This window comes from Micropterus salmoides, unplaced genomic scaffold, assembly GCF_014851395.1.
Source record: "Micropterus salmoides isolate LMB-PRFRI ecotype aquatic unplaced genomic scaffold, ASM1485139v1 Ms_hic_scaffold_13, whole genome shotgun sequence".
NCBI classification, from domain to species: Eukaryota; Metazoa; Chordata; class Actinopteri; order Centrarchiformes; family Centrarchidae; genus Micropterus; species Micropterus salmoides.
Genome location: NW_024040374.1, coordinates 19614422 through 19640550, shown reverse-complemented (window position 1 = coordinate 19640550; position 26129 = coordinate 19614422). Strand labels below are relative to the sequence as shown.

The 26129-nt window shown below is 40.8% G+C and overlaps 1 protein-coding gene and 1 long non-coding RNA gene across 5 annotated transcripts in view; one reads left to right on the top strand and one right to left on the bottom strand.

The window, feature by feature from the left end:
- The window catches only part of trabd2b (TraB domain containing 2B), a 67639-nt gene extending 48550 nt beyond the window's left edge, over nt 1-19089 (top strand). The window contains exons 6-8 of one of the 2 annotated variants that reach the window (XM_038716029.1): nt 15172-15268; nt 17524-17784; nt 18207-19089. In XM_038716029.1, coding sequence (XP_038571957.1) covers nt 15172-15268; nt 17524-17784; nt 18207-18438 — 590 coding nt within the window. In that variant the 3' untranslated portion in view covers nt 18439-19089. The other variant, XM_038716030.1, reaches the window with a different exon arrangement.
- The window catches only part of LOC119900787, a 125499-nt gene that overhangs the window by 39776 nt on the left and 59594 nt on the right, over nt 1-26129 (bottom strand). The gene's annotated exons all lie outside the window — the stretch shown is intronic.

Here is a 26129-nt window from a genome sequence, read left to right as displayed (position 1 = left end):
TTTATCATCCAATGATGCCAGGATGTATTAAGTGACAGCCTGGACTCCCAGAAAATCTAACTGTGTTCACATTGCTCTTTAAGATAAAAGTAAAAGTAGTAGTGAAAGTGGTCAGGCTTGCTTTGTGAAAGTGAGTTCTGCTTGTAGTCTGATTACAATCTAACCGCAATGCATATATTGAGTAATGAAGAGAAATAGGCTAAAGACGATAGGAGGTGTGAGGGTTAAGACTGTCCAGACATATTTAAAAATAAATAGAGTCTGGGGAGATGTATAACAGCCATTTTCAGGCCAAATGTAGGCGTACAATAATGTGATCACATAGAATCCAGTCTTTATGGTCCGATCTCAAAAATCACATTAAAATGACATAACACGGGATCTCTCTGTCACTATAATCCTCTGTTTGTGTCTATTTATGTCTGTTTCAAGTGGCTGTTTTTGTGTTTATCAGGTTGCATTTCTGCCAAGAGCTAAATATTAATGGCCCTTCTAGCTGCCTTTCCCTTGGACCCCTCACTTCTAGCCTGAACCATGTCCAGAGCGCAAAAGGAAAACAGGACTGTCAGGAAAGAGCTGGGGCAGCGCTCAGGTCAAGGCCTTCTAGAGTTACCGATGTCGTAGTTACGTTCCAGGAGTTTTTTCACAGGGTAATTAAACTATACAGAGTGTGTATAAAGTGGTTCAGGCAGGAAATCCATCTCTGCTCAGCTCAGCACCTTACTTCCCAGCCTCCCCCTTTCCTCTCGCTGTACACCTACACCTTCCTGTGGCTGTGAGCACTTTTATGTGCAAAATGTATGCTTTTGTACTTGCTAAAGCAGTTTCTTTCTCTTTTTCTCTGCTCTTTTACCTCCATCCTGCAGACATCTGCGTTCACACACATGCTGTAACAGACATTCTTTATTTTCTTCACTTTCACCAACAGGTTATTAATACAAATTACAGAGGTAAAAGAGCTCCAGCAGGCATAACTGAATTACCCCAGGCAGTATAAAAGAGACTGACTGAGCAGTAATGCTCTCTCACTGGAGCCTGCTGTTGGGCCAAGAGTTTGTGAGATTGCCACAGAAGTAACTCAGTCAACTTGTTTCTCTGTTTCAGTCAGTAATCGAATTGAATTGAATTTACAGTTTACTGTAAGGCTACAATACACCAGACAAACTCCACTACTCGTTGCTTTTTATTGTCATTGTATCAGATGACTACATGTAAAGTTAAAGAGGTCGCTCGCAGCCATGAACCTTTTCACTTAACTCCACAGCTCAAGGTAGCTATTAAGCCTCATTTACAGTAGTTCTTTAATTTGGTTCATAGTCTGAAAAAGGTATTATATGGTTCAGTCTCCCTCCTTTCATCCCTATTTCAAGTAGTGAAAATTTTTGATAAACAACTTTATGCTACCAGCCTATAGCAACAAACAAAACACAGAAAGTTACCTAGTAAAGAAAGGTTAGCAGCTAAAACTATAATTTTTTTATTAGGAGTTAGCTTGTGGAAGCCAAGCCAGACCTAAAAGGAAGGACTGAATATTGGACTTTCATTGACATTTGTTAGGTTACCTGACACATGTTTCTCTGTGTCTGTTGGATGTGTAAGGCAACTATATTTGCTAACACGTTAGCCATAAGAACTTTATAAGGTGATAATACGTTAGGGCTGTGTGTCTGTTTGACATTTTGCCAAATAAATCAATTTGCTTTCTTTCTGAGAGTTAGATGAAAAGAGTGATACCAAGCTCATAGCTGCCAGTTAACTATGAGGGCTTCAGCAAGTGGCCAGTAAGCTAGCTTAGCGTAAAGACTGGGGGAATTGGGGTGAAATGTCAAACTATTTATTTATTTAAGTGAATAACATTGTGTCACTGACTGAATATTTATTTCAAATTTATATTCAGCTTTTCCATCTTCTTTCCCTCTGTCTCCTCACAGTCGCTCATCCTGTTCCTCTACACCACTGTGGTCACTGCTGTTCACTATTACTATCAGTATTATGTAATTGGGACCAATCATAAGCACCCACTGTAGCATGACGTTAGCAAGCTTTGTGAGGCCAAGAGAACGCATCACTGTTTCCCCTTGGACAGAATGACACAGCAACACCAGATGATAGCAGTAAAGGCAAAGCATCCTTGCAGACACGTTGTACACACATTGGACACTTGTTCTGTTGCTATCGTATCGTATATGCTAACAGATATAAGTCTGAATGCAAAGTGTTTTTTCCAACACCCACACAGCAAAATATGCATTCTTGGTCGCCCACTGTCTCAATCACATGCAATTATAAACATACATTGTCATTTTTATACACAAGTACACACAAAGCTATCACTGGTGCTGAGGAGTGGAGGAATGCTGCAAGGGTAGCCAGTGCGTTGTTGGAGCTCCGTGGTGTGCTTCAGCAGGTTTTCATTTGCCCGTTCTCTGGCTGCCGCTGCCGGCCTTATTGAAAACATCCCATGGAATTTCCTGACGCTGCCACGGCCTAGAGACCACTTCACGCACATACGCACTTACACGTGTGCCTGTGTACGCTTGCGACACAACGTCATATGATCTGCAGAGATGTTTATTGCCAAAAAGAGCAGTTACTGTCAAAATATACACATGTAGTATTGTTTGTTTTGAAGTCTGAGACACCTTGGATCTGTTTGCAGAAAGTTGATTTTTTTTTAGTATGTTCTGCTGTACAGGCCTATAATAGCCCATTGTGCAGGCAGACCGGGCCCATGTGTTTTGCAGTCGCTTGTGGTGTTGTGGTGTTGAAGTGATGACTGAGGGGAAGAGTCTGCTTGGCGTGCACGTCACTCTGTCTCCGTGGCTCTCCCTCTCGTAGCGCATATGTGCTTTTCTCAGCCCTTTTTATTCATCTGTCTGTCTTTGCTGCCCACACTCTAGTTTGTCTTTAGCTCCAATTCTATCTTTTTACCTCTGTCTCTGTCTTGCCTGCTAGTTTATCTGTCTTAAGCTGTTATCTTTCAGGTCTGTCCTATCTGTCCTTTCCCATCTTCTGCTGTTTCGACTTCATTACACTGACGCTATCCCTCACTGCTGTCTAGCTCTGTTTCTTCTGCTTCATGCTGTTCTCCCCTTTGCATAGTGCAGGAGCATTTTATGAAGTGACGGTGATACCAATATATGTGCATCATGTGTTGTTCTCGGCTCTGCAGAGGAGACATATAGAGAAGGAGAAACAGTGATAATATTAGTGCTCTCCTACTGACAGCTTGGCCTAGAAGCCAGAGTTCTTTGCTGCAGGGTGATAGCATATGTGAAATATATGCGTGATATATGCTGGTCACTGCTTAGGTCCAATACGGAAGATGTCCCCCAGCAGTAGTACCACACTCTTTTCATCTCACTCACTCTCTCACACACACACACACACACATAAACACATATGGTTGTCTTTACAGAGTTAAATTTTCAGTAATTTTATCTTGTCTGTTTCATACATAAATGAGATTGTCAAGTTTCAATCAAGTAACAGAAATAAAAAGGATCATTATGTCTGCTTCTACAGTGTGTTTACAGTGCATACAGCAAGGTACACTTTAAACTTTTGCACAGTAACTTTTATTTAAGTTATTTGTTGTATATACTTTTATACATTTACAGTAGGTCCACTGTCTTGGAATGACAAGACCTATGTTTCATTGTGCACAAGTATTTGAAATTTTATTGGGGAAAAAAGCAAGGCAATGTTATATTATTGATTCATTAAATGTCATGCAAAACATATTCACTTTACTACCTTTTGAATGCCTAAGTGCATCACCTGAAACATAGACATTGTGCTGTTTTAACAAATGTAAAAAGCACCAAAAAAACAGAAAAAGACTATGACTAGGGATTTTTTTCAATTAATTAAAGTGACAGTAGCGTTTTGACACAAATAATCTTACCCTATTACTTTATGCTTTTGTTGGACACGTGTATCGTGTGAGTCCTGATTTTTCCCACAGGTAATTTACTCTCACAATTTGTAAAATAAATAAATAAATAAATAATAATAAGCATACATACATTTTAACAACTGTAGCAACAGAATTAGCTCTACTGCAGTAGGTACCCATGTAAGGCTTCATCTTCTCTAAGGTTCAGGAATGTAATATAACTTTGTGAGTTTGCGTGAAAACATCTTATGGTAACTCTTAACTACACGGGTTGGATTCCTAGCTCTAATCTAATCAGTACAGCTCATTAGCTTGTTCAAAGATTATACACTTCATTAGCAACTGGATCCCTTTTTAAAGCCAATAAGCGCAATGCTACATTTCATAAACACATGGATGCTTCAGTCTTGCTGGCTTTGATCTTTTGAGCATTAACACTGTAGACCAAAGTATACAAGAATACAAAGGTTAATTTGGGACCTGTAGTACTGCTGGTTTTCCTACTTGGTAGTTAATTGCATTCACCTGGTGTCCCAGGTGAAAATCAGATCCTGATTACATGATAAAAATGAAAACCAGCTGGCCTCTGGTCCTGAGAAACAACTGATTTGAAAGACTGGTTTCTGCCAGCACAGACACGGAGGCATACTCAAAAACACACACTCACGTTTACGCACAAGCATGCACATATGTACATACCGTAGGGCTATACGTACACAATCACATACACACACATACTTTAATCTCTGAGCTCATGCCTGCTGGGTAGCATGTCTGTGTAATGTGTGCCAGCAATACACAAACACGCACACGCCACATTGACATGTGCACACAAATGTGCACACATAAACATGATGACTTGCACATAAGTGTTTGTGTTTTGTAACGAGAGGAAATCTGTGATTATTTTCTACCTTCTCACATGAAAACTCAACGTGCTTCCTTGTTAACTGCAACTTTAAACTGAAGGGTGGATGGGAGGACATGAACCGATAATGCAAGAATGAGATGAGAATGATAACGACCGCCATGAGAAAGAGCTCCGTGAGGATGCCAAGGCTTCTTCCATCACGTGTGTGTGTGTGTGTGTGTGTGTGTGTGTATCCATAAGAAAGGAGTCTTTCTCCACTATTGACCAGCTGCTCCCCATACTCCTCTTATCCCAGCAGAACAAAAACAAACAATGGGGGCAATATTCACTAAATTTTGTTAGCTCTACTGTAAGTTAAGGTAAGGTAAATCTTTATTATCCCCTAGGGGTAATTTGTTGCACAGCCAGCAGAACAATGAGCACACTAAACAACACATAAACCATTCATACACAAAATACATAGGAATTACTCACTGCTGTTCAGAAGGGTGATAGCAGCAGGGACAAATTAGTTTTTAAATCTATTGGTCCTGCAGCTTGGTATGTTCTATCTACGACTAGATGGGAGCAACCTGAAATCACCGAGCAAGGGGTGAGCGAGGACTGACTGTACCTTCTTCCTGGTTCTGACTATGTATATTTGAGAGAGGTCATTCAGATTTATGCTTGCAACATGTTTCTGTGTTTTAAGATCAGTGGCCAGCAGGTAAAAGAGAAGGTTAGAACAGACTCAATAAAACAAGAATAAAACATTTTCATTTAAGTTTTGTCAACATTAAAACCCCTTAGCTTCTCATAAAAATACATACACTGACACTGATGGGCATTTGCACAATTAAAGAGCATCAGCATTTGGTTCAAAGGTTAACTTATTATCAGTAATAGTTCCCAGATACTTACGTTGTTCAACATCCTGGCCATAAATAACAGCAGGAAGAATAGGGGAAGACTTCTTCCTAAAAAAGTCAATTTCTTTGTTTTAGACACATTTATGTCCAATAAGGAGCATTTACACCAGTCGCTGAGTTCATCACCCACCGGACCGTGGTCAGTTTCATCATTCTTGAGCAAGGACACAGTGAGATGAGATCATCTGTGAACCTGATGATATGTCTGCCTTAAAGATGACACTGACACTCATTTTTGTACAAAACCAATAGAAGTGGTGACACTCCTTTGGGGAAAGCCAGTGGAAGCCTCAGATAAAACATCATTGACTTTCATCTACTTGGGATCTGTTAGTTCAAAAATCAACCAGGCAACATACTAGTCCATGTTGAAAAATCAATAAAAAGCAACCTTACAAAGTTCTTTGTGCCCTCAAGGTGATCAAGGACCATAATGAGTAGAGTGCCTGTAGGCTCAGATCACCTCCCTTCCTCTGCCTATTTCTTTGTGCCTTTGTATTCCTCCTCCAAGACTACTTTCTCTCTGCACCCTTCTGTTCTTCCCTCATCTCACCCACTTTCTTCCCTTTCTCTCTGCCCACCATTAGAGCTTTGCAGATATTAAATATTTAAACATGGGGAATCACTTTAAAGCTTCTAACACTGAACAACTAAGCCCACCCTCCAGCCTTTCTGACATGGACCAGAGTCAGGCCCACCATATGCAGCAGTCGGCCTCTGGATCTAAACCCCTCGACTCTCTTGATCTCCGTATTTGACCAAAACGTCAACCAGAACTTGGATGCAGACATCCCCATTAACAGCTGTCACTCCTAACACCTCAGTATGGTGCAGGGAGACAGACAGACGTCGTGCCGCATGCATAGGAAGTGAGGTCATTGTGGAGATGAGGAATGAGTGAGAGATGTGGGAGGGTGACGGGAAATACTCCAGATTATTCCCCTTCTACAAACCCAGAGCCGAGCTGGGAGGTGGAATTTACCATCCTGCATTTCTAGATTTACACATCAAGTGAAAGCGGTGCTCTGTTTTCAAGGCAATGGTTCAACTATTAGTGCCGTGGGTAGTTGCTATTCCGGCTCCACCCTGTTAATCCAGAAGCTGCTGTGTGATTTATAGAGGGATCCTGGTACTATAAAACTGGAAATGGAAATGCACAGCAAGGCGCGGGGATGCTGGGCAAATTAAAATATTCTTGCATTACTCATATATGTTGTTGTTCAAGAAAAGATTGGTAGTGCTACACAAGATAAATCAGACAGAGACTTTCCCCACATGCAGGGACACAAATACATGTGTGCATTCACTGTTACAAGTAGACAACACACACTGGTTAGCACATCAACATGTGACAAAAATCTGAATTAATGGAACGGTAACAAATATAGATGCTTTCAAACATCACTGAACCATTTGATGAGCATGGAAATTATGTACCCAATTGACTTTTCACTAGTCTCACCTACCAGAAGTTGCTACACCTTTCTAAGGGTATACTGCATATGTGAACAATGATAATGGTGGAAGTACAAAAAAGCCGGTGTCTTATTTTTAGCTGATGACCATGGATTTTGTTGGCCAAAATGACAACTGCCAAATTTTATCTCACGTAAGCTAATGCTAATGCTGGAGCTGGTTGAAAACTCAATCTCCAGCTGATTGAGCTGATTCGTTTTAAAACAAGAACCTTACGCCAGGTACTTTGACGTAATCTGCAACCCTACAATGTAATTAGTTAATGATACGCACCTTGTCTTTAGAAATAATGCTAGGCTACTATAGGATATAAGCTAGTTAGCTCGGCATGCTGCCGACTTTTATTAGACCAGATAAACACGCTGTTTAATCCATTCCTTACACTTTTGCCCTTGTGGTATAGGTTTTGGAAAGGAAATAAAAAACGACACCACCCTCCAAAAGCTTAATATACCGGGTATCACTCTTATTAGATCCGCAAGCATACCCTTTCAGCATGTGGAGAATTTCAAAGCCGGCCTGCTGTAACTAGATACGGTTGCCAAGCCATGATTGGAGTGTCTCTGTTTGGGGTCAGGGCTTAGCAAGCGGTCAATTAAACAACTACGGGAAATTTCAGACTGAAGTGGAATGCAGCGTTCTTCACCACCAACATCAAAACACCAAATGAGGGAATATTTTATGAAGAATGATGTTCATTCCTCCTGTAGAGTTCAGAGAGGAAGAGCGTTAGAGCTGTTCTGGTGGCTTATGGTGGTCCAACACCTGACATATTAGTTTTTCCTGTAATTTGTCACCCATTTGACACCTACGCACACATTCACAAACACATGGAGATGACAGGAATTTTCCCCATTATCTCAGCCTGCGTACATACATACTCATACAGGAACACATTTTCCAAACAAACCTAAAGAGGAAAACACCCTTTTCAACTATAAAGTAGTGGGGTAGGTTCTCTCGTCACTGTATTCTCTCTCTCTCTCTTTCTCTGTTTCCCCTCATCTTCTCATCTCTCTTTCATCTGTTGTTTAAATGGCTCGGAGGCAACAGCTTGTGTTTGTTTGGACCATAATGTAGCAACAGTACCCAGCATGCATTCTGGCTGGGTGGAGGGCGTACGTCAATGCAATCCTTCTCGCCCTCTGATTACGCACTCAATCTGTCCTCCGTCACCTCTATTCACTCCATCAATCCATTCTTCATATCCATCTGTCCGTTCTACATCCTTCCTCTTTATAGTAACTCAGTCCACTACTAAATTGACTAAATCGCCAATTTCTTCTCTCCTCCCTCATGTTTTCTCTCTTCATTGTCTTACTGTTTGTGCTCTGATTGCAGTTTTCATATGAGGTGGTCTGCTTGCAAGCCATGTGGGATTTTTTTAAACCACTAGTGTGCATCAGTTGATCCACTGTTTACACAGTGTAATTGCAAACACATTTGTGTGCGCAAAACTGAAAAATAACATAATTCTCTTCCTTTGAGTTTTCTTCATTTTTGGGTCAATCTCTCTCGCTCTCAGTTTCCATTCTCCTGCACTACTACCAGCTGGTCTTTGTACTTTGGAAGTTGTCCAGAAGGACGTAGGAAGGAAAGGATGAATAGACGAGGAGACATAAAGGGAGGCATGGTGAGGCCTGTGATGGAGAGAGGGGAAAGGGGCTAGAGAGATAGGAGGCCGGGTGTGAGGAAAGAGGCGCTGACATGGCTGGAGTCAAGCCTGCATGGCAGCCAGAGACACATGTTGCAACACCTCTTTTTGCAACACACACTAATGCCTTTCTACACAAACTTGCACGAAGAGAGGAGAAACAAATAAACTAATAGAGGATGGAAGACAGAGCCAAAGTGACAACCAGACAAGCACAGATGATTTAAAAAGACATGATAGAGCATGGGAAGCCAGACAGATAAAGAGATAGGCCTGAGACAAGAGGTGGCTACAGTAAACACAGACAGACAGCGGGCGGAGTGGAGTGCATTAAGTTGCTACTGTAAGTGGAAATCAGGATGGAGAGGTTATTAAACAGAGGAGTAACTGGGTCATTAACTCTGCTCTCAGGAGCCACAGGAGGGGAAACACCCCTGTAAGGTAGTGTACACACTGCAAAAAGTCACGGTTGCTGTACTTAAAACTGAATCCTTTTTTTAGCAAAGAAAATACAGAAGGCATATCTGCTTTATGTGAGTGATGACAGCAGAGTGGCAAGAAAGACCGGAGGGGTTGGGTGCTATGTCAGAGTAGTTGTAAGTGGTTTGAAGCCACATTACCACAAGTTACGTTGCTTCTGTTTTAGCCTTAGCCTGAGCCACAGATCACTTGATGTAAATGATGATAAAGACTGATAAAGACTTAAATTTGCATTGCCAAACATATTCTGAGGAAAACGCAATCACTGCCTGAATTATGTTCACTGGCAAGTTGCATTTGTTTTTGAAAGAAGGAAGTGATGAAGGTATAAAGTGGTTCTTTGGGTGAATGGTGGGCATACAGAGTGCAGTCAAAAGTGTGGTTGGGTTTAGGCAACACACTCTCTTTGGTTAAGGTTACAGAAAGATTGTGGTTTTGATTAAATGTTAATAAGTAAGTAAACACATCCTGTCTCATGTTTCAAGTCACTTTTGACTTGCTCAATATTTAACCAAGACCGCGATATTTCCCTAACCTTAACCAAGTACTCTGAGTGAGTGCCTAAACATAACCATAAAAACATTAATCATGGAAACAGAGGAGCTGCTCACAGCTGCAACACATCAGACCAATGTGCTAATGGTAAAGCACACGGAAAAAATAAGTCTTTGGAATAACATTTTGCTTTCTCATTGTTAAGCTTAATTGGTCTTCCAAAGCCATACATTTTCAAATCAAGCCTGTTCATAGAAAATAGAACGAATTTAGCATTATAATACATACTGTATACACTTCGTATGTAATATGGCACAACATAGTTTTCTCTATATGTTGCATAGTTCACAGTAACTTAATGATATATTAATCACTTCCTGTGTGCCAGAGAATTTTGAAACACTTCTCAGACACCTAAAGTTTACACCAGAACTTATAAAAGCTTTAAAGAGAATTTTTTGTATACAAATACACACAGCAGCAGCGTGTTTTGCAGTGTAGGGGAACGTTTAGAAGTCAGCTGACCTCTCATTACAACATGGCTAATGGAGCTGTTTGTTTCGGCCTGCTCTTGGCTTCAGAAGCACCACACTGTTTACTGTGTAGATACTCCACAAACAAACACACTAGCCCAGCGTCCCACGCACACACACAGTCCTCTGTACGGAAAGGGCTATTATCTCTGTAACCAGTCAATCACCCACACACAGGGATGAACCACAAAAACACACGGAAATAAACAATACACATGCCACTGTTGTAAGATGAAAAGCATGTGAATAAACTTTTTGCAAAAGTCCAAATTATTGAGGAACTCAGAAAAACCTTTTTGTTTGTTTGACAAATTGTGTCAACTCATGGGGAACTGTGCAATCCCTCAATTTAACTTCAAACAAGGAAGTTACCAAACTTTGAGAAATGATGGTTTTCACAATGAGAATGACTGTTTGTTTGTGTGTGTGTGTGTGAAAGAGCGTGTGTGTATAAGTGTATGTTTGTAGCTGCTTACAGTTTTTTCATGTCTTCATCCCTGCGTTGCAGACAGAAGTGTTTGCATGGCTGGCCTGTTTGTTTGTGTGTACAGTAGGTTGTTTAAGGAGTGGGTGCATGTTTGCAGGATGCTGGACACAACAATTGGAGTTTACTGAAAGGTATACTCGGCAAATTAAACGTTTAAAGAATGTCAGATTTACAGCAGGTGTGTCTTGGAAATGAAAAACATGTGGTCGTCTGCCAGCGAGGAAAACTACAATTTCATCATACAAACAAACCAACACACACGCATACAAATCCAAGCTCTGTCTGTGTGTGTCATGCGTGACAGCACAGCAGAGGAAATCAAGTCAGCACATCAAACAGTCAGCTTGACCTCACACCCGGCAGAACACACAGGAGGTGTTCTTCTCTGCCCCCGGCCGGCAGAAATTAATGAAATAGCTGCTTGACACAGATATGAGGGTGGTTGAATCTGTCAGCATGTAGTCACTGAAAGAGCTGACTTTGGCCCTAGCGTCTTGTTAGGAGAAAGGGATGAAAGAAAAGAGAGAAGAATGTAAGAGAGGAGAGAAGAAGAATTATTCTTGGGAGAAATTTAACAGGTATTTGTGAAGTGGGAGTATATACATTTTAGCAGTCATTTTCTCATATATAATTATGTATAATAAAAAAATGTTTTTGTAAAACAAGACTAACGGCAATTTAATACTTACTGTTTAATACTGTTGGATGTACGCCATAGCCTGATGTGCACCTCCCCAAAAATGTTACTACATGCGACATAGACTGCAAGAACTGTAATTGGTTGGCTTGGTAGCATCGCATTTCCGGCTTGTCTTTCTGCCTCAACCGGTTCAAGGGTCATACATACCATCCCCTCCGACGCCTTCTCTCATTTCTGCATTTTAGTAATTTCACTAAAAGTAACCGCTGCTCAACATCTACACCAACAATGTAGAAGAAGAAACAACACAGTAGAACATAAAAACCCCACCACCACTAGCATTTTGGCGGTGTAATTGCAGAGCGACGCAGACACCAAAGCACAAGTATAAATGCTCACGACGGCACGTAGCCTGTTGACTCAATGCAGAAATATAAATTGGCATTAAGAGCAGACATGCTATTACAATTCATCCTGATAGGGGACATGAATGTCTGAACCGAATTTCATGGTAATCCATCCACCAGTTGTTGTGTGATTTTACTCTGAACCACAAATGTGAACCTCATGGTAGGACCAAAGTCATAAGATACATTGTCTGGAAACCATTAATGCCTGTACAAAATGTTGTGCCAATCCATCCGGTAGATGTTAAGTGAAAACTGTGACCTGCTTGTGGCGCTAGATAAAAAGTCAAGGGTTCAACACAGTTAATAGCATTCATCCTCTCGGTTCCATGACTATCCATCCAATAGTTGTTTTATATATATATACACCATATTTCAGTCTGAATCAGAACAGAATGATAGGCAGACATTGCCATCAATAGAGCCATGCTGCTAGTGTCCTGCTAATGAGTTTTTTTAACTTATCACTTGTAACTGTTGTTCTTCATAAAAACTTTCATTTCTTTTATGTTCTTACACTACCCTAACCCTGAAGAAGTTCTAAAAGAAACAATAATCCTCACCCTGCCATTGTGAGGACATTTAGTCTGCATAAGTATAGCACAAGAACACACATACACAAACACATACACCCACCTTCACCCAGACAAAAACTCACACTCTCCCCTCTGTGTAATCCCATCTGATCTCACCGACACTGTTGTTAGAAGCCTCTATTCACTCCGCAGCCTATCCCAGCACTGCCTTTGAACTCGGCTGCCAAGAAAGTGTAACACCGCGTGCCTCTTTCTCTGACTTTCAGGAATGATCAGGAACATTATAATGATAAAATTGGCAGGGGGTGAGGAGCTGAGTGGGAGCAGAGGGCCCTGACAAAAAGCGAGAAAGAGGCTTGAATATTGTCAACGTGTTGTTAATAAGCTGCAGTCGAGAGCTGAGGTGTGTGCAAATGTTTGCATGTACAGGTTAGTGTATATGTGTGAGCACAAATATGAGTTCTTCTGTTAGGGTGTCTGTGGGTGTGTAGCGGGAGTGATGTCAGGCCACATTACAGCTTATTGCTGGGTTGAGTGACACACAGGATTATCGACTGATGGGAGAAATAAAAAAAAGCTTTTATCAGCGTGGGGCTGGGGCCCGCATGTTTGATGTTAGTCTGAAGGAATCATATACAAGGTGAAGGAAAGAGGGAGAGGGGTGAAGAGAAGGCAAGACGTTGAGTGCCGACAATATGGGGTCATTACAGAGCAACAAGTGGGCCCAGTAGATGAGGAGCAAACTCCACACCGGATAAGTAGCCTATCCCTACAACCTTGGGAAAAAACATCGTCTTTGGTCAGAGAGGTCATGTACATCTGGGATTCCATCATGTCACTTTGGAAGAATATGTATCAATATGAAAATCCTAGATTTATGTGGTAGCATTGCAGAGGTTTTTTTATGCGAGAATGATACAAACAGAAAGGTCAGTATGATAAGCCAAAAGTTATTGTAATTTACCTTGCGGGGAATGTTGCACCAAATTTAATGGCAACCCATCAAATAGTTGTCGGGACATTTAAATCAAAAACACAAATGTGCACAGCATTTTAAGCAACCAACACTGCCATCCCAGAAAAAATGTTTTATGTTTATATACTACAAAACAGTTCAACTACTTGCGGACAGCGTTGCTTTAAGCTAAATGCTAACTTTAGCATGCAAACTTGCTCACAATGACAATAGCCATTTTTACATCCAATTGTCATGCAAATTTTAAGCGTACTTTTGAAATGTCACAAAAAAGAAACAAAAAACAAATAGAAAAATATATGTGTTTCCATTTTTATATACAGTCTATGGTTTCCATCAGCTGGTTTGGAGCGAATAAACAAAGCTATGGCAAGCGTCGTTACGTCAGTAGTTGACGTTACACATGGCTGTAATAAACAAGATGTATGGGTTCCAAACCAGAAACAAAACCAGTCGTCTATTGATCTTAGCGTAATGGAGAGATGTCCTCAGAAATGTGTTTCAAACGGGCAAACTGCTACCAGCCATGTCTCCGCACGTTATGGGAATCCGGTGTTATGCGAGTTTTGCATGCCTCCCGAGAATTGCATGCGCCTCCAAATAATGCTTTTAAACGCTGTAATATCCTTTGTGGGGTTCATCAATGGGGATAAATGATTCTGAATTTATACCTTCATCACTTCCTTCTTGAATGAATGAAGTATATAGCCTATTCTATGAACGTTTAGAGTCGTTAATATTTTATTACACTCAGTAGAAGTAGCATTCATTGAGATTAAGCAAAGATGTGTTTGATCAGTGTGCAGAGCAAAGTATCTGAAAAGGACCTTTAAGAGGTGAATGCATAATTCGGCAGAATAGATGATGAAGGCTACCTGCCGAGATTTGCATCCACCTCTTTTCTCAGCACAAATGAGCGTTACCAGCCACGAGGTGCATGAAATTCTTGCAGGTATGCAGAACTCTGCACAACTGGGCAAGACGCTGACAGCAGAAACAGCTGATCAGACGTGAGTTACAAGTTCGCTATGTTAGAACTTATTCGGAAAAAGGGTTTCCATTTCCCATTTAGCGCATTTACTCTTTTTCGAACAAAGGCAAAAAAACACCTTAAATTTTGCTGTTTCCATCACCCTCTTCTAATGCAATAATTCAAAATGCGCATTAAAAAACGTTGATGGAAACACGGTTAATGCTAACATGCTGATGTTTAACAGGTACAATGTTTACCATGTTCACCATCTTAGTTTAGCATGTTAGCATGCTAACATTTGCTAATTGTCGCTAAACACAAAGTGAAGCTGAGGCTGATGGGAATGGCATTAGATTCAAAGTCGGGGATCACCAAAGTTATTAGGATCCATTGTCTGGGAACCATGAATGTCTGTACAAATGTCATGCCAATCCATGCCGCCCACAAGTTGTTGAGGTATCTCCTAAAGCCACACCTCCAGCTCAGCTAAAAACCCTGGGAAATATTAAAGGATAGGTTCAAGTTTTTTCTATCTTAAAACAATCCTCACATGCCTGTTTGTACATTGAAAGAGTTATTGGTCACTGCAATTGTTCCTCCTGTCAATACTGGCTGACTTTCCTAAAGTGACTTAAATGTAAGCGATGGGGGCAAAATCCACATCACTCGTTATGTGCAAAAATGCATTCCAAACATCAAAATGTTTTTTTTATGAAACACCATCCAGGTTATGTTTAGTCATACAGACAAAATTCATGCTCTGAGTTTAACTCTGCCTAACTCTGCCTTGCTTCTCTTAGATCTGTAACAACTTTTTGGGGCTTTGTCTACTGTTAGGTCACTTCCTTGGGAACCACAGTGTGCTGGACATCCTGAGGCAGGAGGGCTATGAGATCGTCCACATGACCCCTGATCACCAAGAGCCAGTCACAGAGTGAGTAAGCAGCACAGAGTTAGAGTCATCAACAGATGACAGAGTATATAATTTGATTGAAGTGTCGTGGTTACAAAGAAACAAACAAAAAATCAGTGGAAAAAGTAGATGATTACTAATTGTATATATCTGATGACACAATTACAGTGATTGTTTGACATCACTGAATCTGAGAAGGCTGAAGAAGATAGAAGAACATATGCGTTGTTTTATTTTGGAGGCTAAATAATTCTAGTGTAATTAAATTATGAGCACTGGATGATTCCAGTTTTGCGAAGTCACAGGTAACACTTTGAAACCCTGAGATCCTGTTAACCTGACAAGATAATGAATGGAAAGAGACGAAGGATTATCACACCGATAATGTTATGGTAATATGGCACTCTTTTTTTGGCAGGTGTGCAGATACATGTGGACATCAACAGAGCCCATCAAACAGAGAAAGAAAGAAACAACTCAGCCAGTTCACATCTGTCTTATTCTCTCTAGAGTCGAGCTATTTAACCTCAGAAGATTTATTGAAGTGCAAAGTAGATACGGTCCAAATTGTGCTGTGTAACAAATAAAGCTCAACTATACATGAATCCTTTGATACCTCATCAACTCCCTCACCTTCCTCCCTTGCTCTTTCCCCCCTCCTATCCTTGCTCTCTCCCCTGGCTGCCAAAGGCGAGCTGCCAGTGGTGGTTCTGCCTGTTCTCAGCAGCCACCGGTACCATCGTCAACACAAACACACACAATGTGTATGCAGGCAGAGTGGAGTGGTGCACAGTGCCAAGGAGCAGGGTTGTACACACACTCAAACTCACACAGAGGCTTGGCGTCCGGCAACATTTTCTTCTACAATCCCTCTTAACATCTCAGTGTGTTTGTGTGCACCCCCTGTTCTTTGGCACAGAGCAACTCACCTCTTACCTAGGAGGTTGATCCATGGGCCCATAAAATTGTAACAAAAGCCACTTGAATCAGGGTGAAAATGGAAAAACGAGGCAAAACAAGGGGCATCTCTTTAAAAGCAGTAAATACATCCTCCATCCATCCACCCAGGGCTTTTACAAACTTCTAACTGCAAACTACAGCTGTTAATGTCCCTATCTCCCTCCGCCCTGTTTGCAGAGTTGTGGGCTTTAGCCAGTGGTTCTGGTTTAAAAAGCTGACAAGTGGACTGACTTGCTGTGGTCACAAAACACTTGCGCGTGCGGCACACACTAGGCAACCGCACGACCACACACTTACACGTGTGCATGCACGCAGACACTTTTAGCTCCCTGATACAAGGTGACATGACAGGCAAGGAAAAACACCGCAAGACTGCTCAAAGAGAGGTGTTTATGAAAGCTGTTAGCCTCAGACCAGAACCGATTGGCAAAAGGTCTTAAAGAGTGATTATACGACTGAATGACAGAGCAGAGCAGAGCAGGGTTTGGCTCTGCAGTAGCTTGACCGCGGGCCTGGAGCTATCATCATCTTGACCGGGGAGGGGGCAGTAAAAGTAGAAGTGCAGAACATTAAATTTATGATGACCAGAGAGACTAAACTAATTATGAGTGAGCAGTGGAAATAATGACCAAGATCCTTCCTACAATCTATAATATCATGTTTAGTAATATGATTTAAAAAAATCTGACATTAACGTAGAAAATCCTGTTACTGTATTTTTAGACTTTCTGCTGCTTGTTTCATTGCAACACCCTTAGTTGACGTTCACACTAGGTTCTTTTTGATATTCTACCTTGAGACACAAAGTCACATGCGAGCCATATTGACAGGGAAATAAAAACAGAGGAGAAAGTATGAGTAATGGGTGGAAGAAAGAGGAGCATGGTAAATGTTTTCGAGGAGAGGTCGGTGATTCTGGGTGGTCTGCTTTGGGTAACAGTACAGCCACAAGAGTTACAACTTCCCCTAATGTTGCCTGCTGAGTATTTCTGCCACTCAGTACAGTGTTTATAAGGCAAGGCGGCCTATGTGGTGCTCATGTCCTTGATTGAAGTCAAGAGCTGTAAGTGGAAAGCAATAGACTGTTCAGAAACCACAAACGATAACATTCACTGGCAGCCACTTTGAAATCTTAGAAAAGCTAAACAGTCCTATATTTTCAATTATGATCTACTCAAAGACACAAAAACATGCTTATTTTCCCTCTATCAAAGTCCAGGCCTTCGGCGAGACCTTTGAACACACCAAGGATGTAGCCTTTTAATATTTGTTTGAACTGACTCCATGTCCTCTCTATCTGGTTGTTCCTGCTCCAGGAGTAAGCCAGCTGAAGAGCCTGTAGCGGGCTCCAGCGAGGACAACTCTGACACAAGCTGGATAAGTAGTCCACCAGAGACAGAGCTGGAGGACCCAGAGAACGGGCCCGGCTTGGGAGACGAGGAGCTGCCCCACATGCTGCTGCCCGACAGCCTGAGCCAGCTGGAAGAATTTGGACGGCACAAACGGCCACGCAAAGCTCACCGCGGCCACGGGAGACCCCGCCTATTCAGTGACCTGTGGGTGCGCATTGGGGATAGGTGAGTTATCCGTTATGATCCGTTTGCTATAGAGATTTTCAGCTCTTTGAAAAAATATTCAGCAGCTCTATAAAGTAACTTAGGCTACGGTTAAATTTTTTGGAAGTAGTAGCTGTAGTGATATTCATGTCAATGAAGACTTGAATTTAGATATTTGAAGAAAAAAACTTGCTTTTCAGGCATTTTATTTAAAATGTGTATGTATATGTCAGAAGAAGTGAAAGGCCTTTGTTGGGTTGGTTAGATATACATATAAGTGTGCTTGTATTAAAAAAGTGACTCACATTTGAGAAGCTGGGACAAGCTTTTGTTTAAAATATATGTGATATTTAACATTTATCATAATTATTGCTGATTAATATTTTTTTGACTGACCACAGTTGCGAGGTAAACCCTGATTTCTTGTGTCCTCTTTACTCCAGCACTACTCCACCCAACGTGAGGATAATCAATGGCTACGTGACAGTGGAGCCTCCGCTGATCCATCAAGAGCAGCGCAGAAAGATGGAGATCTACGGCACAGAGCGACATCCCACTCCAGCTTCCTCCACTCCACCGAACCTCAGCTCAGCACAGCCAGCCTTAGTCCACAGCACACTCACGCTGCCTTGTATTTTAGCCTGGCTGTTATCACACACACTGTTCACCTCCTGACCACAAGGCAGCCTTATCTCACAGACAAACGCTCAAGACACTACTGCGGCCATACCAGAGCAGTGGAATGTACCTGATAAATGAGGAATGACCACCAGCACATGCAGAAGCGAGATGGAGGAGCGTCCTGAGGACACGACAAATCCTGCCGTCTGCCTCCACCTATAGGAAGGGATCAGCTCCAGCCAGTCGACATGCCAAGTCTTTACAAAACTTGTCAAGTCTCAAAATGTGTGGAATAAGCTCTCAGCCATGACACAAGCAACGCAGTGGACTGTGTCGGACTCTGAAGAGCAGAGTCCACCAGCCTCATGAAAGTATTAATGGTAGAATAACAAAACAAATAGCACAATGAAGACCTGTCATTTGGAAAAGTTTATATGGTGGCATATTCTACCTAATAAAAACTTTAATACTGTGTAGAAAAATATGACTGACATTAATAAAGAGAATAGAACATACTAATAACAGTTAAATGAGTTGAATGCATTCAGTCAAACAGTACTGTGTAGGAGGTGGAGCACTCAGTTGCCACTTTTGTAAATTGTGCATTTTGTTCATAAAGAAATATTGTATATTTATTGTTTCTGGAAGAAAAGAGTATATTTTCTTGCTTTTTGAAGATAAATAAAAAAAAAACTTTGAAATCTATTGAAGTGTGTCAAGACTTCTTTCTTTCCAGTGGACAGATCGTTTGGACTGGAAGTTCATGGAGGCAAAATAGAATCAAATAGAATAAGCCAAGTAAAAGCAGCCATTAATGAAGAAAGACAGATTCCCCCTGTATGTCTGCTTTCTATGTACATTCTTATTATTTCTATAAATACATTTTAATTTAATATTGATTAATTACAGTTCTCCTTGAATAAAGTATGTGGCATTAAAATATAATTATATATTTATATATTATTTGACTGGCACAGTGTTAACAATTATGCTAAATTTAGTGACGCATTACAAACTGGCAGATTATAAAGCTTAAAATGTTTTTAAAAACCGTGAAGGCGGGGGGGACATGCAACAGGTAATCTCAATCTGCCACCTGCTGGCTACAAATAAAAAAACACCAGTTTGCCTCGTGCCTCTGCTACTAGTACCGCAGCTGCATTAGACACCTCCCAGATAGGACTGTGAGTGCCACTCAGTGTAATCCACCAGTAAATCTAAATGATCAGACGTCAGGAAATTGAGGTTGAGCTTAGACAGCGCACGTGTGAAGCCTGAGAGTAGCAGCTTTTCCTGAGACAAGTGTACTGTGAGTTGAGGGAGTCAAGATGTGATGACAAAAACAACATACACGTTAGGATAAGCACAGTTCCTAACTAACGGCCGTAATGCTCTGGTCTTACGTGCACGCAAGTTTGTCTCGGCTGATATGAGTGACAACTTTCTGATGACATGGACATTGTTTCAGGCCATAATGACTTTAGGTTGGATTGTTCACTGAACATAAGACCAAACTAAAACTTAACTGTTTACTTACTAAAAACGATGTTATGGTCAAAATATCTGTGACAGGTAAAGCGTCTTTTTGGCTGTGATCTTGTTCAGTGGGTCTGATTATTCTGTTGTTGCAGCATAATCAGTCTGAAGACCGCTATGTGTGGTCAGCATGGAGGAGTTCTGATAATGAATTTCATTGCAAGCAATGTGATTTATAACCAAGTTTATACATTCTTCACATCTCATGGGAAGTTGAGTTAATAAGCCTACTAGAGAAGGTATTATTTAACCTTCCAGATTTGATTTCAGTTTACGAAAAAAGGGCAAAAGAAAAAATTTAACATTTCTGTTCAACTGACCTCAATGATAAAATTGTTTAAAACTAGGTTATTCATTTCTCATAAAATCTTTAATTATTACAGGTTTTTTTTGTCTGATGCTATAAAGCATGATCTGAAGCAACACATAGGTGGAGAAGCAGTCACAGTTTGAGAGTCTGCAGGAAAATACAGTTTGAACACGGGAAGCAAAAGATGAATGCTCTCCCTTTAAAAGTATCATCAAGCTGTCCTTGTGCGGGACACTTGACCCCAAGGTACTCCAGGATATTCTACTTTTATTGGCGCAAAAGTAGAATATTCTGGTTGTACGGAATGAATCCAACATGATGTCCTTCAGCACTCAGAGAATTTAAATATAAAAACTGCATGGTTATTTGAAGAAAAAAAGGAAAACACAAAATAAGTGTTGCACTGTTGCAGTTAGCACTTTGACCACCAAGTAGCGCTAGAGTCACAAGATAACTTCAGCAACAGCTCAAATTGCACAAAGTGCTGTCTAAGAAACTGTTCAGAGGCGTCATAACCAGTGACTGAGACTGAAGACATGCAGAAACAGAGGTAGGCATTGCATTTTTGGATAACGAATCTGAATACAGAATGTTTTATAAACACATTTTAACAAAAATTATAATATAAAATGTCACAGGATAATTAATACACTACAACAGTACTTCATTGTACAGTTTAGGTAATGAATACTGGACCTACTTACTGATATAGTTAGTACTCCACATAGTTGGAAACAGTTGGTTTTTATATTGAATTTTGAAATCACTTCAAAAAATGTTGACATTAGGACAAGACTCTATTATTTCTAAATGTATGTATAAAAGTTAACTATAAAATGAATTTAAGTAAACCACACAGTTTTTGCAATCACATTATCCTGATCTTGGTCACAAAATATCACAATAAACAATATAAGTACACAAAATGTTAATTTGATATTGTTTTAGGTTGTGCTTTTACAAGACAATTGTAATTATGTAAAACATATCCAAATACACAGTATATTGTATTTTATGCCAGTGCATTTCACACTTTTGTAATAACTCATAACAAAATGAAAGACACATTATGGCTCGTTTCACTCACTTTTATAATATTAGTTTTCATACTTTCTACTTCATGCTCAAGTCATTTTAATTTATCAGTTAAATGGTTTAAAAGTTTTAAATTAAAACAAATGTTACTGACTATAATGCGTGGCTGTTATATATATTAAGCAAACAGTTTCACAAAAAAAGTCAAAAAAAATTTTGGAAGGCCAATATCAATATTTCAAAAGAGCACAGCAAATACTTTCAGTCAAGTCCAGAAATAAAACATGTTTCCCAGATTGAACTAACTTGATGAGACACGTATTGATGTGAAAAAAGTAATCAATACAATTTAAGTGATATAAGAGGAATGTACAGGAACTTTAATTTTGATTTAGCTTTAAACTAGTAATGGTAATATGCTACCAAAATCTCAGAAGATGTTTAAATTAAATGCTTCTAATCAATATTAATTGAACAGTATAAATACATTTAGAGACAATTTTGTTGTAGTTTAACACTTATCTTTCAAGAGAGCCATCCCATCTTAAACAGTCTCCTCTTAAACGGTGAAAAAAAAAGTGAAGAGCAAGTTTTTTAAAGCAAATAGCTTTTTTTGCCCCTTAAGCCAAGACAGGACAATATTTGCCTTAGCTAGAATACCATTTTCCCTGGACTTTGGGGTGTTGTTTGAAGGAGTGGGGGCCTTGACAGGGCGCTCTGAGGGCTGACCCTCACTCTGCCGGGGCCACGCCGCCAGCCGCATATAAATAAAAGATTACAGTGGAAAATCAATTTCTGGGCAAACTCATTAAAAATGCCCCTCACCTTAAATGATTCCCATTTCCTTCCATTCAACCTGTTAACGCCTGGCTGTCCCTGAGACCCACCGCCCCCACTGCCTCGTCCCATCCCTCCCACCTCTCTTCCCTCCATCCTTCCTTTGCCCTGTTGCTCTCCCCCGGTGGTAATTACTTGCACAAGTCGTTTTTCGCCCTTTGATTTGCACCGTTTCACAAATGAAGGTTAAGTTTGTTTAACCGTGGTGGATTTGCCAGTCATGTTAAAGCATATAATGTGGCAGGTCCTTGGTTTCTCCACACACCTCCGCCACCCCCTGGCCTGCCCCCCTCCATCTTCTTCCCTGTTGGCCTGGGCCTCTTGGGGAGGGGAGGGGAGGGCAGGGGAGGGGAGCGGGGGCCTCCAAGGTTAAGGCTTACTGGGCCTGAGGAAGACTGCAGTGGATCAGGCTTCAGATCCATTGACTTGGCTGAAAGGGGACCAGGAAGTTGTTAAAAATCACCTCTGGTAAAAGGATTAAGAATCAAACTGCTGTGTTTGGATTGAGAGGACGTTAAGGTGCTTTGAGCATGTCACTGCAACGATGTGGAGGAAGACATAAGAGCAATATAAGGGATTATTTGTTAACTCCTCTCCAAGGTCTTGGACCAAGAAGCTATTTCTATTGACATATATACATATAGTCCTTTACATTGGATGTGACACATGTGGCGTAGTAAATTAGTGGGGGAAAAAAGAAATGCACAATAGTGAAAGAAACACAAGTGTTTTCACATTTCTGCGCCGTAGCCTCATCTTTGATCAATAACTCACAGAGACTGAAAGTCACCAGAGCCAAGGTGAACATCGATCTCAGGCAACAGGAGCTGTTAAGAGCATTTCAAATGTGTATGGCTTTGATTGTTGAGCTGCAACTTGCACACTGATCACAGCAATAACACATGGAGGAGTTTCTTATCACACAGTCAACCCACTGTTGTTTCTCACCTTATCAGATCTATTATGGCAACATATGTATGCACCGAAAGCCATGTGAGGAGCGGCAGCTTTGTCTGGTTGTTGCTGAAGGATGTTTACAAAATTTCTTTTTTTTTTAACACTGGCTCTGTAATTTTGAGTTACAGGGAACGTCTGTCTACCCTAACCATGTCCTGTGTGACGAATGTTACCACACATTTCACCGAAAGCTTTGATTCTCTGTCTAGCCGAGGGAAGCCATAAAGCTTTGGGAAAACAAAAGTGTGTTTAGCCCCGGGCAGATTGCGCTTCTCCCTTTAGATAATCCTGCTGATAGTGAGAGGCAAAGGGGTGCTGTTTCACTGAGCTCTGCTAACTCACAGTTCATCTGTGTTTGTGCTGGTTGAGACATTATTCCCTCCCATTGTCCCAGTCCCCTTGAAGATGTGTGGCTTTGAGCGGCAGGATAGAGTCCCGTGGCCTTGTAGTGCCTTAACACAGGTCAGGTGCAAGTCTCCAAGGCAAAACACCGTCTGCTGAAGGTATATCAAAGCTCTGTTCATATTATACTGTGTAGATTTTGCTTAATTACATTCTCTGAGTAAATGAGCCTCATTTTATTATAATGAAACTTAATTAAAATGAAACAATCAATGCCCGGAAGATCACTTATTACTCCATGCCATATAACTCTAATCTTATCCAGACACTATTAACACAAAGAAAAGGGTCATACTGACGTATTGGGTGACTTATTCTTTCATTACAATGACAATGGCCAGTGTGGCCAACTCCGATGCTACATTTGCGATCACTGGAAGACATCACTGAGCATGCTCACATGCAGCTCCATGTTTACACTGCCTTGGTTTGATGAGCTGAAAGAAATAAACTATACCGGTTATTGTCTTTGTGCTAAAGGAATATGTCACCCAGTGCAACAGTATGGCCCTTTTATGTGTGTTAATAGTTTATGGACAACAGCAGTGTTCTAAAACATAAACTACATCAGGCTGTGGATACATTACTTTTTACCAGAATACATTCATGGTAAGTCCATGGTATGCTTGATGGTTTCGTAACGGGATTTGTTTATACAGTAATAATAAAAAGATAAAGATAATCTCAGCCTTATCCCCTAAGGCTGTAAATGAGTATATTCAATTTATGTACTATAGCAAATAAAAATTGCATGCATATTGTGTTAGGGATTGAACTTGTAATTAAAATACGAGAATAGTAAATACAGATGTTGCACCACTGGTTCTGTATTTCAACATGCAGTAGGGCAAAATAGTTTGTTTTGAGTGCAGAGGTAGAAGGAGTGAATGTGTACCAAGGAGAGTAAAGTAGGTACAAAGGAGAGAGGAATACAATGTGTGCCCGTGTGTCCATGTGTATATGTGCATGTGTGTCCTTGTGTGTGCATTGAAGGATGGCGGTGAGAGTGTTGTGTTTCACAGTTTTTTGCCATGATGCACTGCTTTATTATTCTGCACAAGGGGCACTTCACATGCGGAATGGGTTCTCTTTGATATCGACAGCAGCTTGAGGGAGAGAGTGCACTCAAAAACAGGCGCGGGCGAATTTATTCTGGGAAAAAAACAGACAGTTGTGTACTTCCCTGGCAGTGGTTGCCGCACATGCGAAGAGCCAACCGCTTTGATGCTCCAGCGGTGACACTCCACACGCTAATGAAATATGGTAATTACAGCCACATGAAAGCCCTCCTAGATAGAGCTGGAGAAAGGGTATAAAAAACAACAAATATGACTTTATCCAAAGATACCCACTGTGATTAATTCTCCTTTTCATAAACATATATTTTATGCCGTTCACTTGCTACAAAGCATTGTGGGCCATCAGTTGACCCAGGAACTGGCGATTGGGGAAAGGGCCACTGATTAAGAACCCTATTGTTTCCTTTCAATAGAAGACCCTGTCTGGTGGAGAACACATGATGGAGGAGTGTGACAAAAAGACCTCCAAAATGAGTGCTCTATGCTCTAACTTAGGCCCTTTTCTTTGCAGCAGCAAATATTTTGTCCTGATTTGAAATTCACCCAATCTGGACTGCAAAACTAACTCCACCGCACAAACACTTGGCTCTGCCGAACGCCTCAGAAGTCCCAATCGGTGGAAAAACTGGTAACTTGATTATGTGGGGTAAGAGATTTAAAGGAAAGTATTATGTTTAAAGTTTACACAATGGACATTTGAGCAATGTGCCTGCATTTTTAAGTCAAGCTCCAACAGCGCCAGGTATTACAGAAAGAAACAAATCAAAGTTCACAAGGGAATGACAACAACATGATGTATGCCTGTTTCTCCTTTAAAAAGGGGAAACGGCTGTATGATTGTGCTGGTGAGTGGGGCAGATTTGGATGGATGGTAAATTTGGCAGTAGGTTTGTTGATGATGAATGAGGGAGAATTTGGAGCTTTGGAGTCCTAGAGGTCTCTCTGCAGATAAAGACATCTGATGAGAGTGACCTGGAGAGATACAGCACAGAGCAACAGGGAGAAGAAGCAGAGATGGCACAGGGGAAGGATGTGAAAAGCACAGCGTGACTGGGAGTATATCCTGTCAGTATTGACTATATGTCAGTGGGGGCTGGTGGGAGTTAGCATGGCCCGAGCAAGTGTCTTCATTCCTCCAAAATTTCAGTTGTTATCATAACACAATTCTTTTGGCAACCATGAATAATGGATAATAAAAGGTGGAATATTATAAAACACTTTCAGCAGACAGTATCTGATACTCATGTATCATGTCATATTTGTCAGCGTTCAGTTGCTAAAAATGTAAAATAATATATTCCTGGCAGAGGTTTTGATATGGATTTTACCTACAGTACAATAAAAACAAAACTTCCAGGCATGCAATGTCATGCATGTAGTACTTCAAAAATCTCTGAGGTCATATCAGAATGGTGTTGATTCTGGGGTAATTTTTTAAGCTGTATCCAAAGTCCCCTTAACATATTTTTAGGTACAATGAAAAAGAGATGTTGCTTGTATTCTTGACACATAAAAACAGGTGAAGTGACACGATGCACTGCTTCTCTGTGACGAGGACGGAGAGAGGGAGAGAGAATACAAGGGGTGGA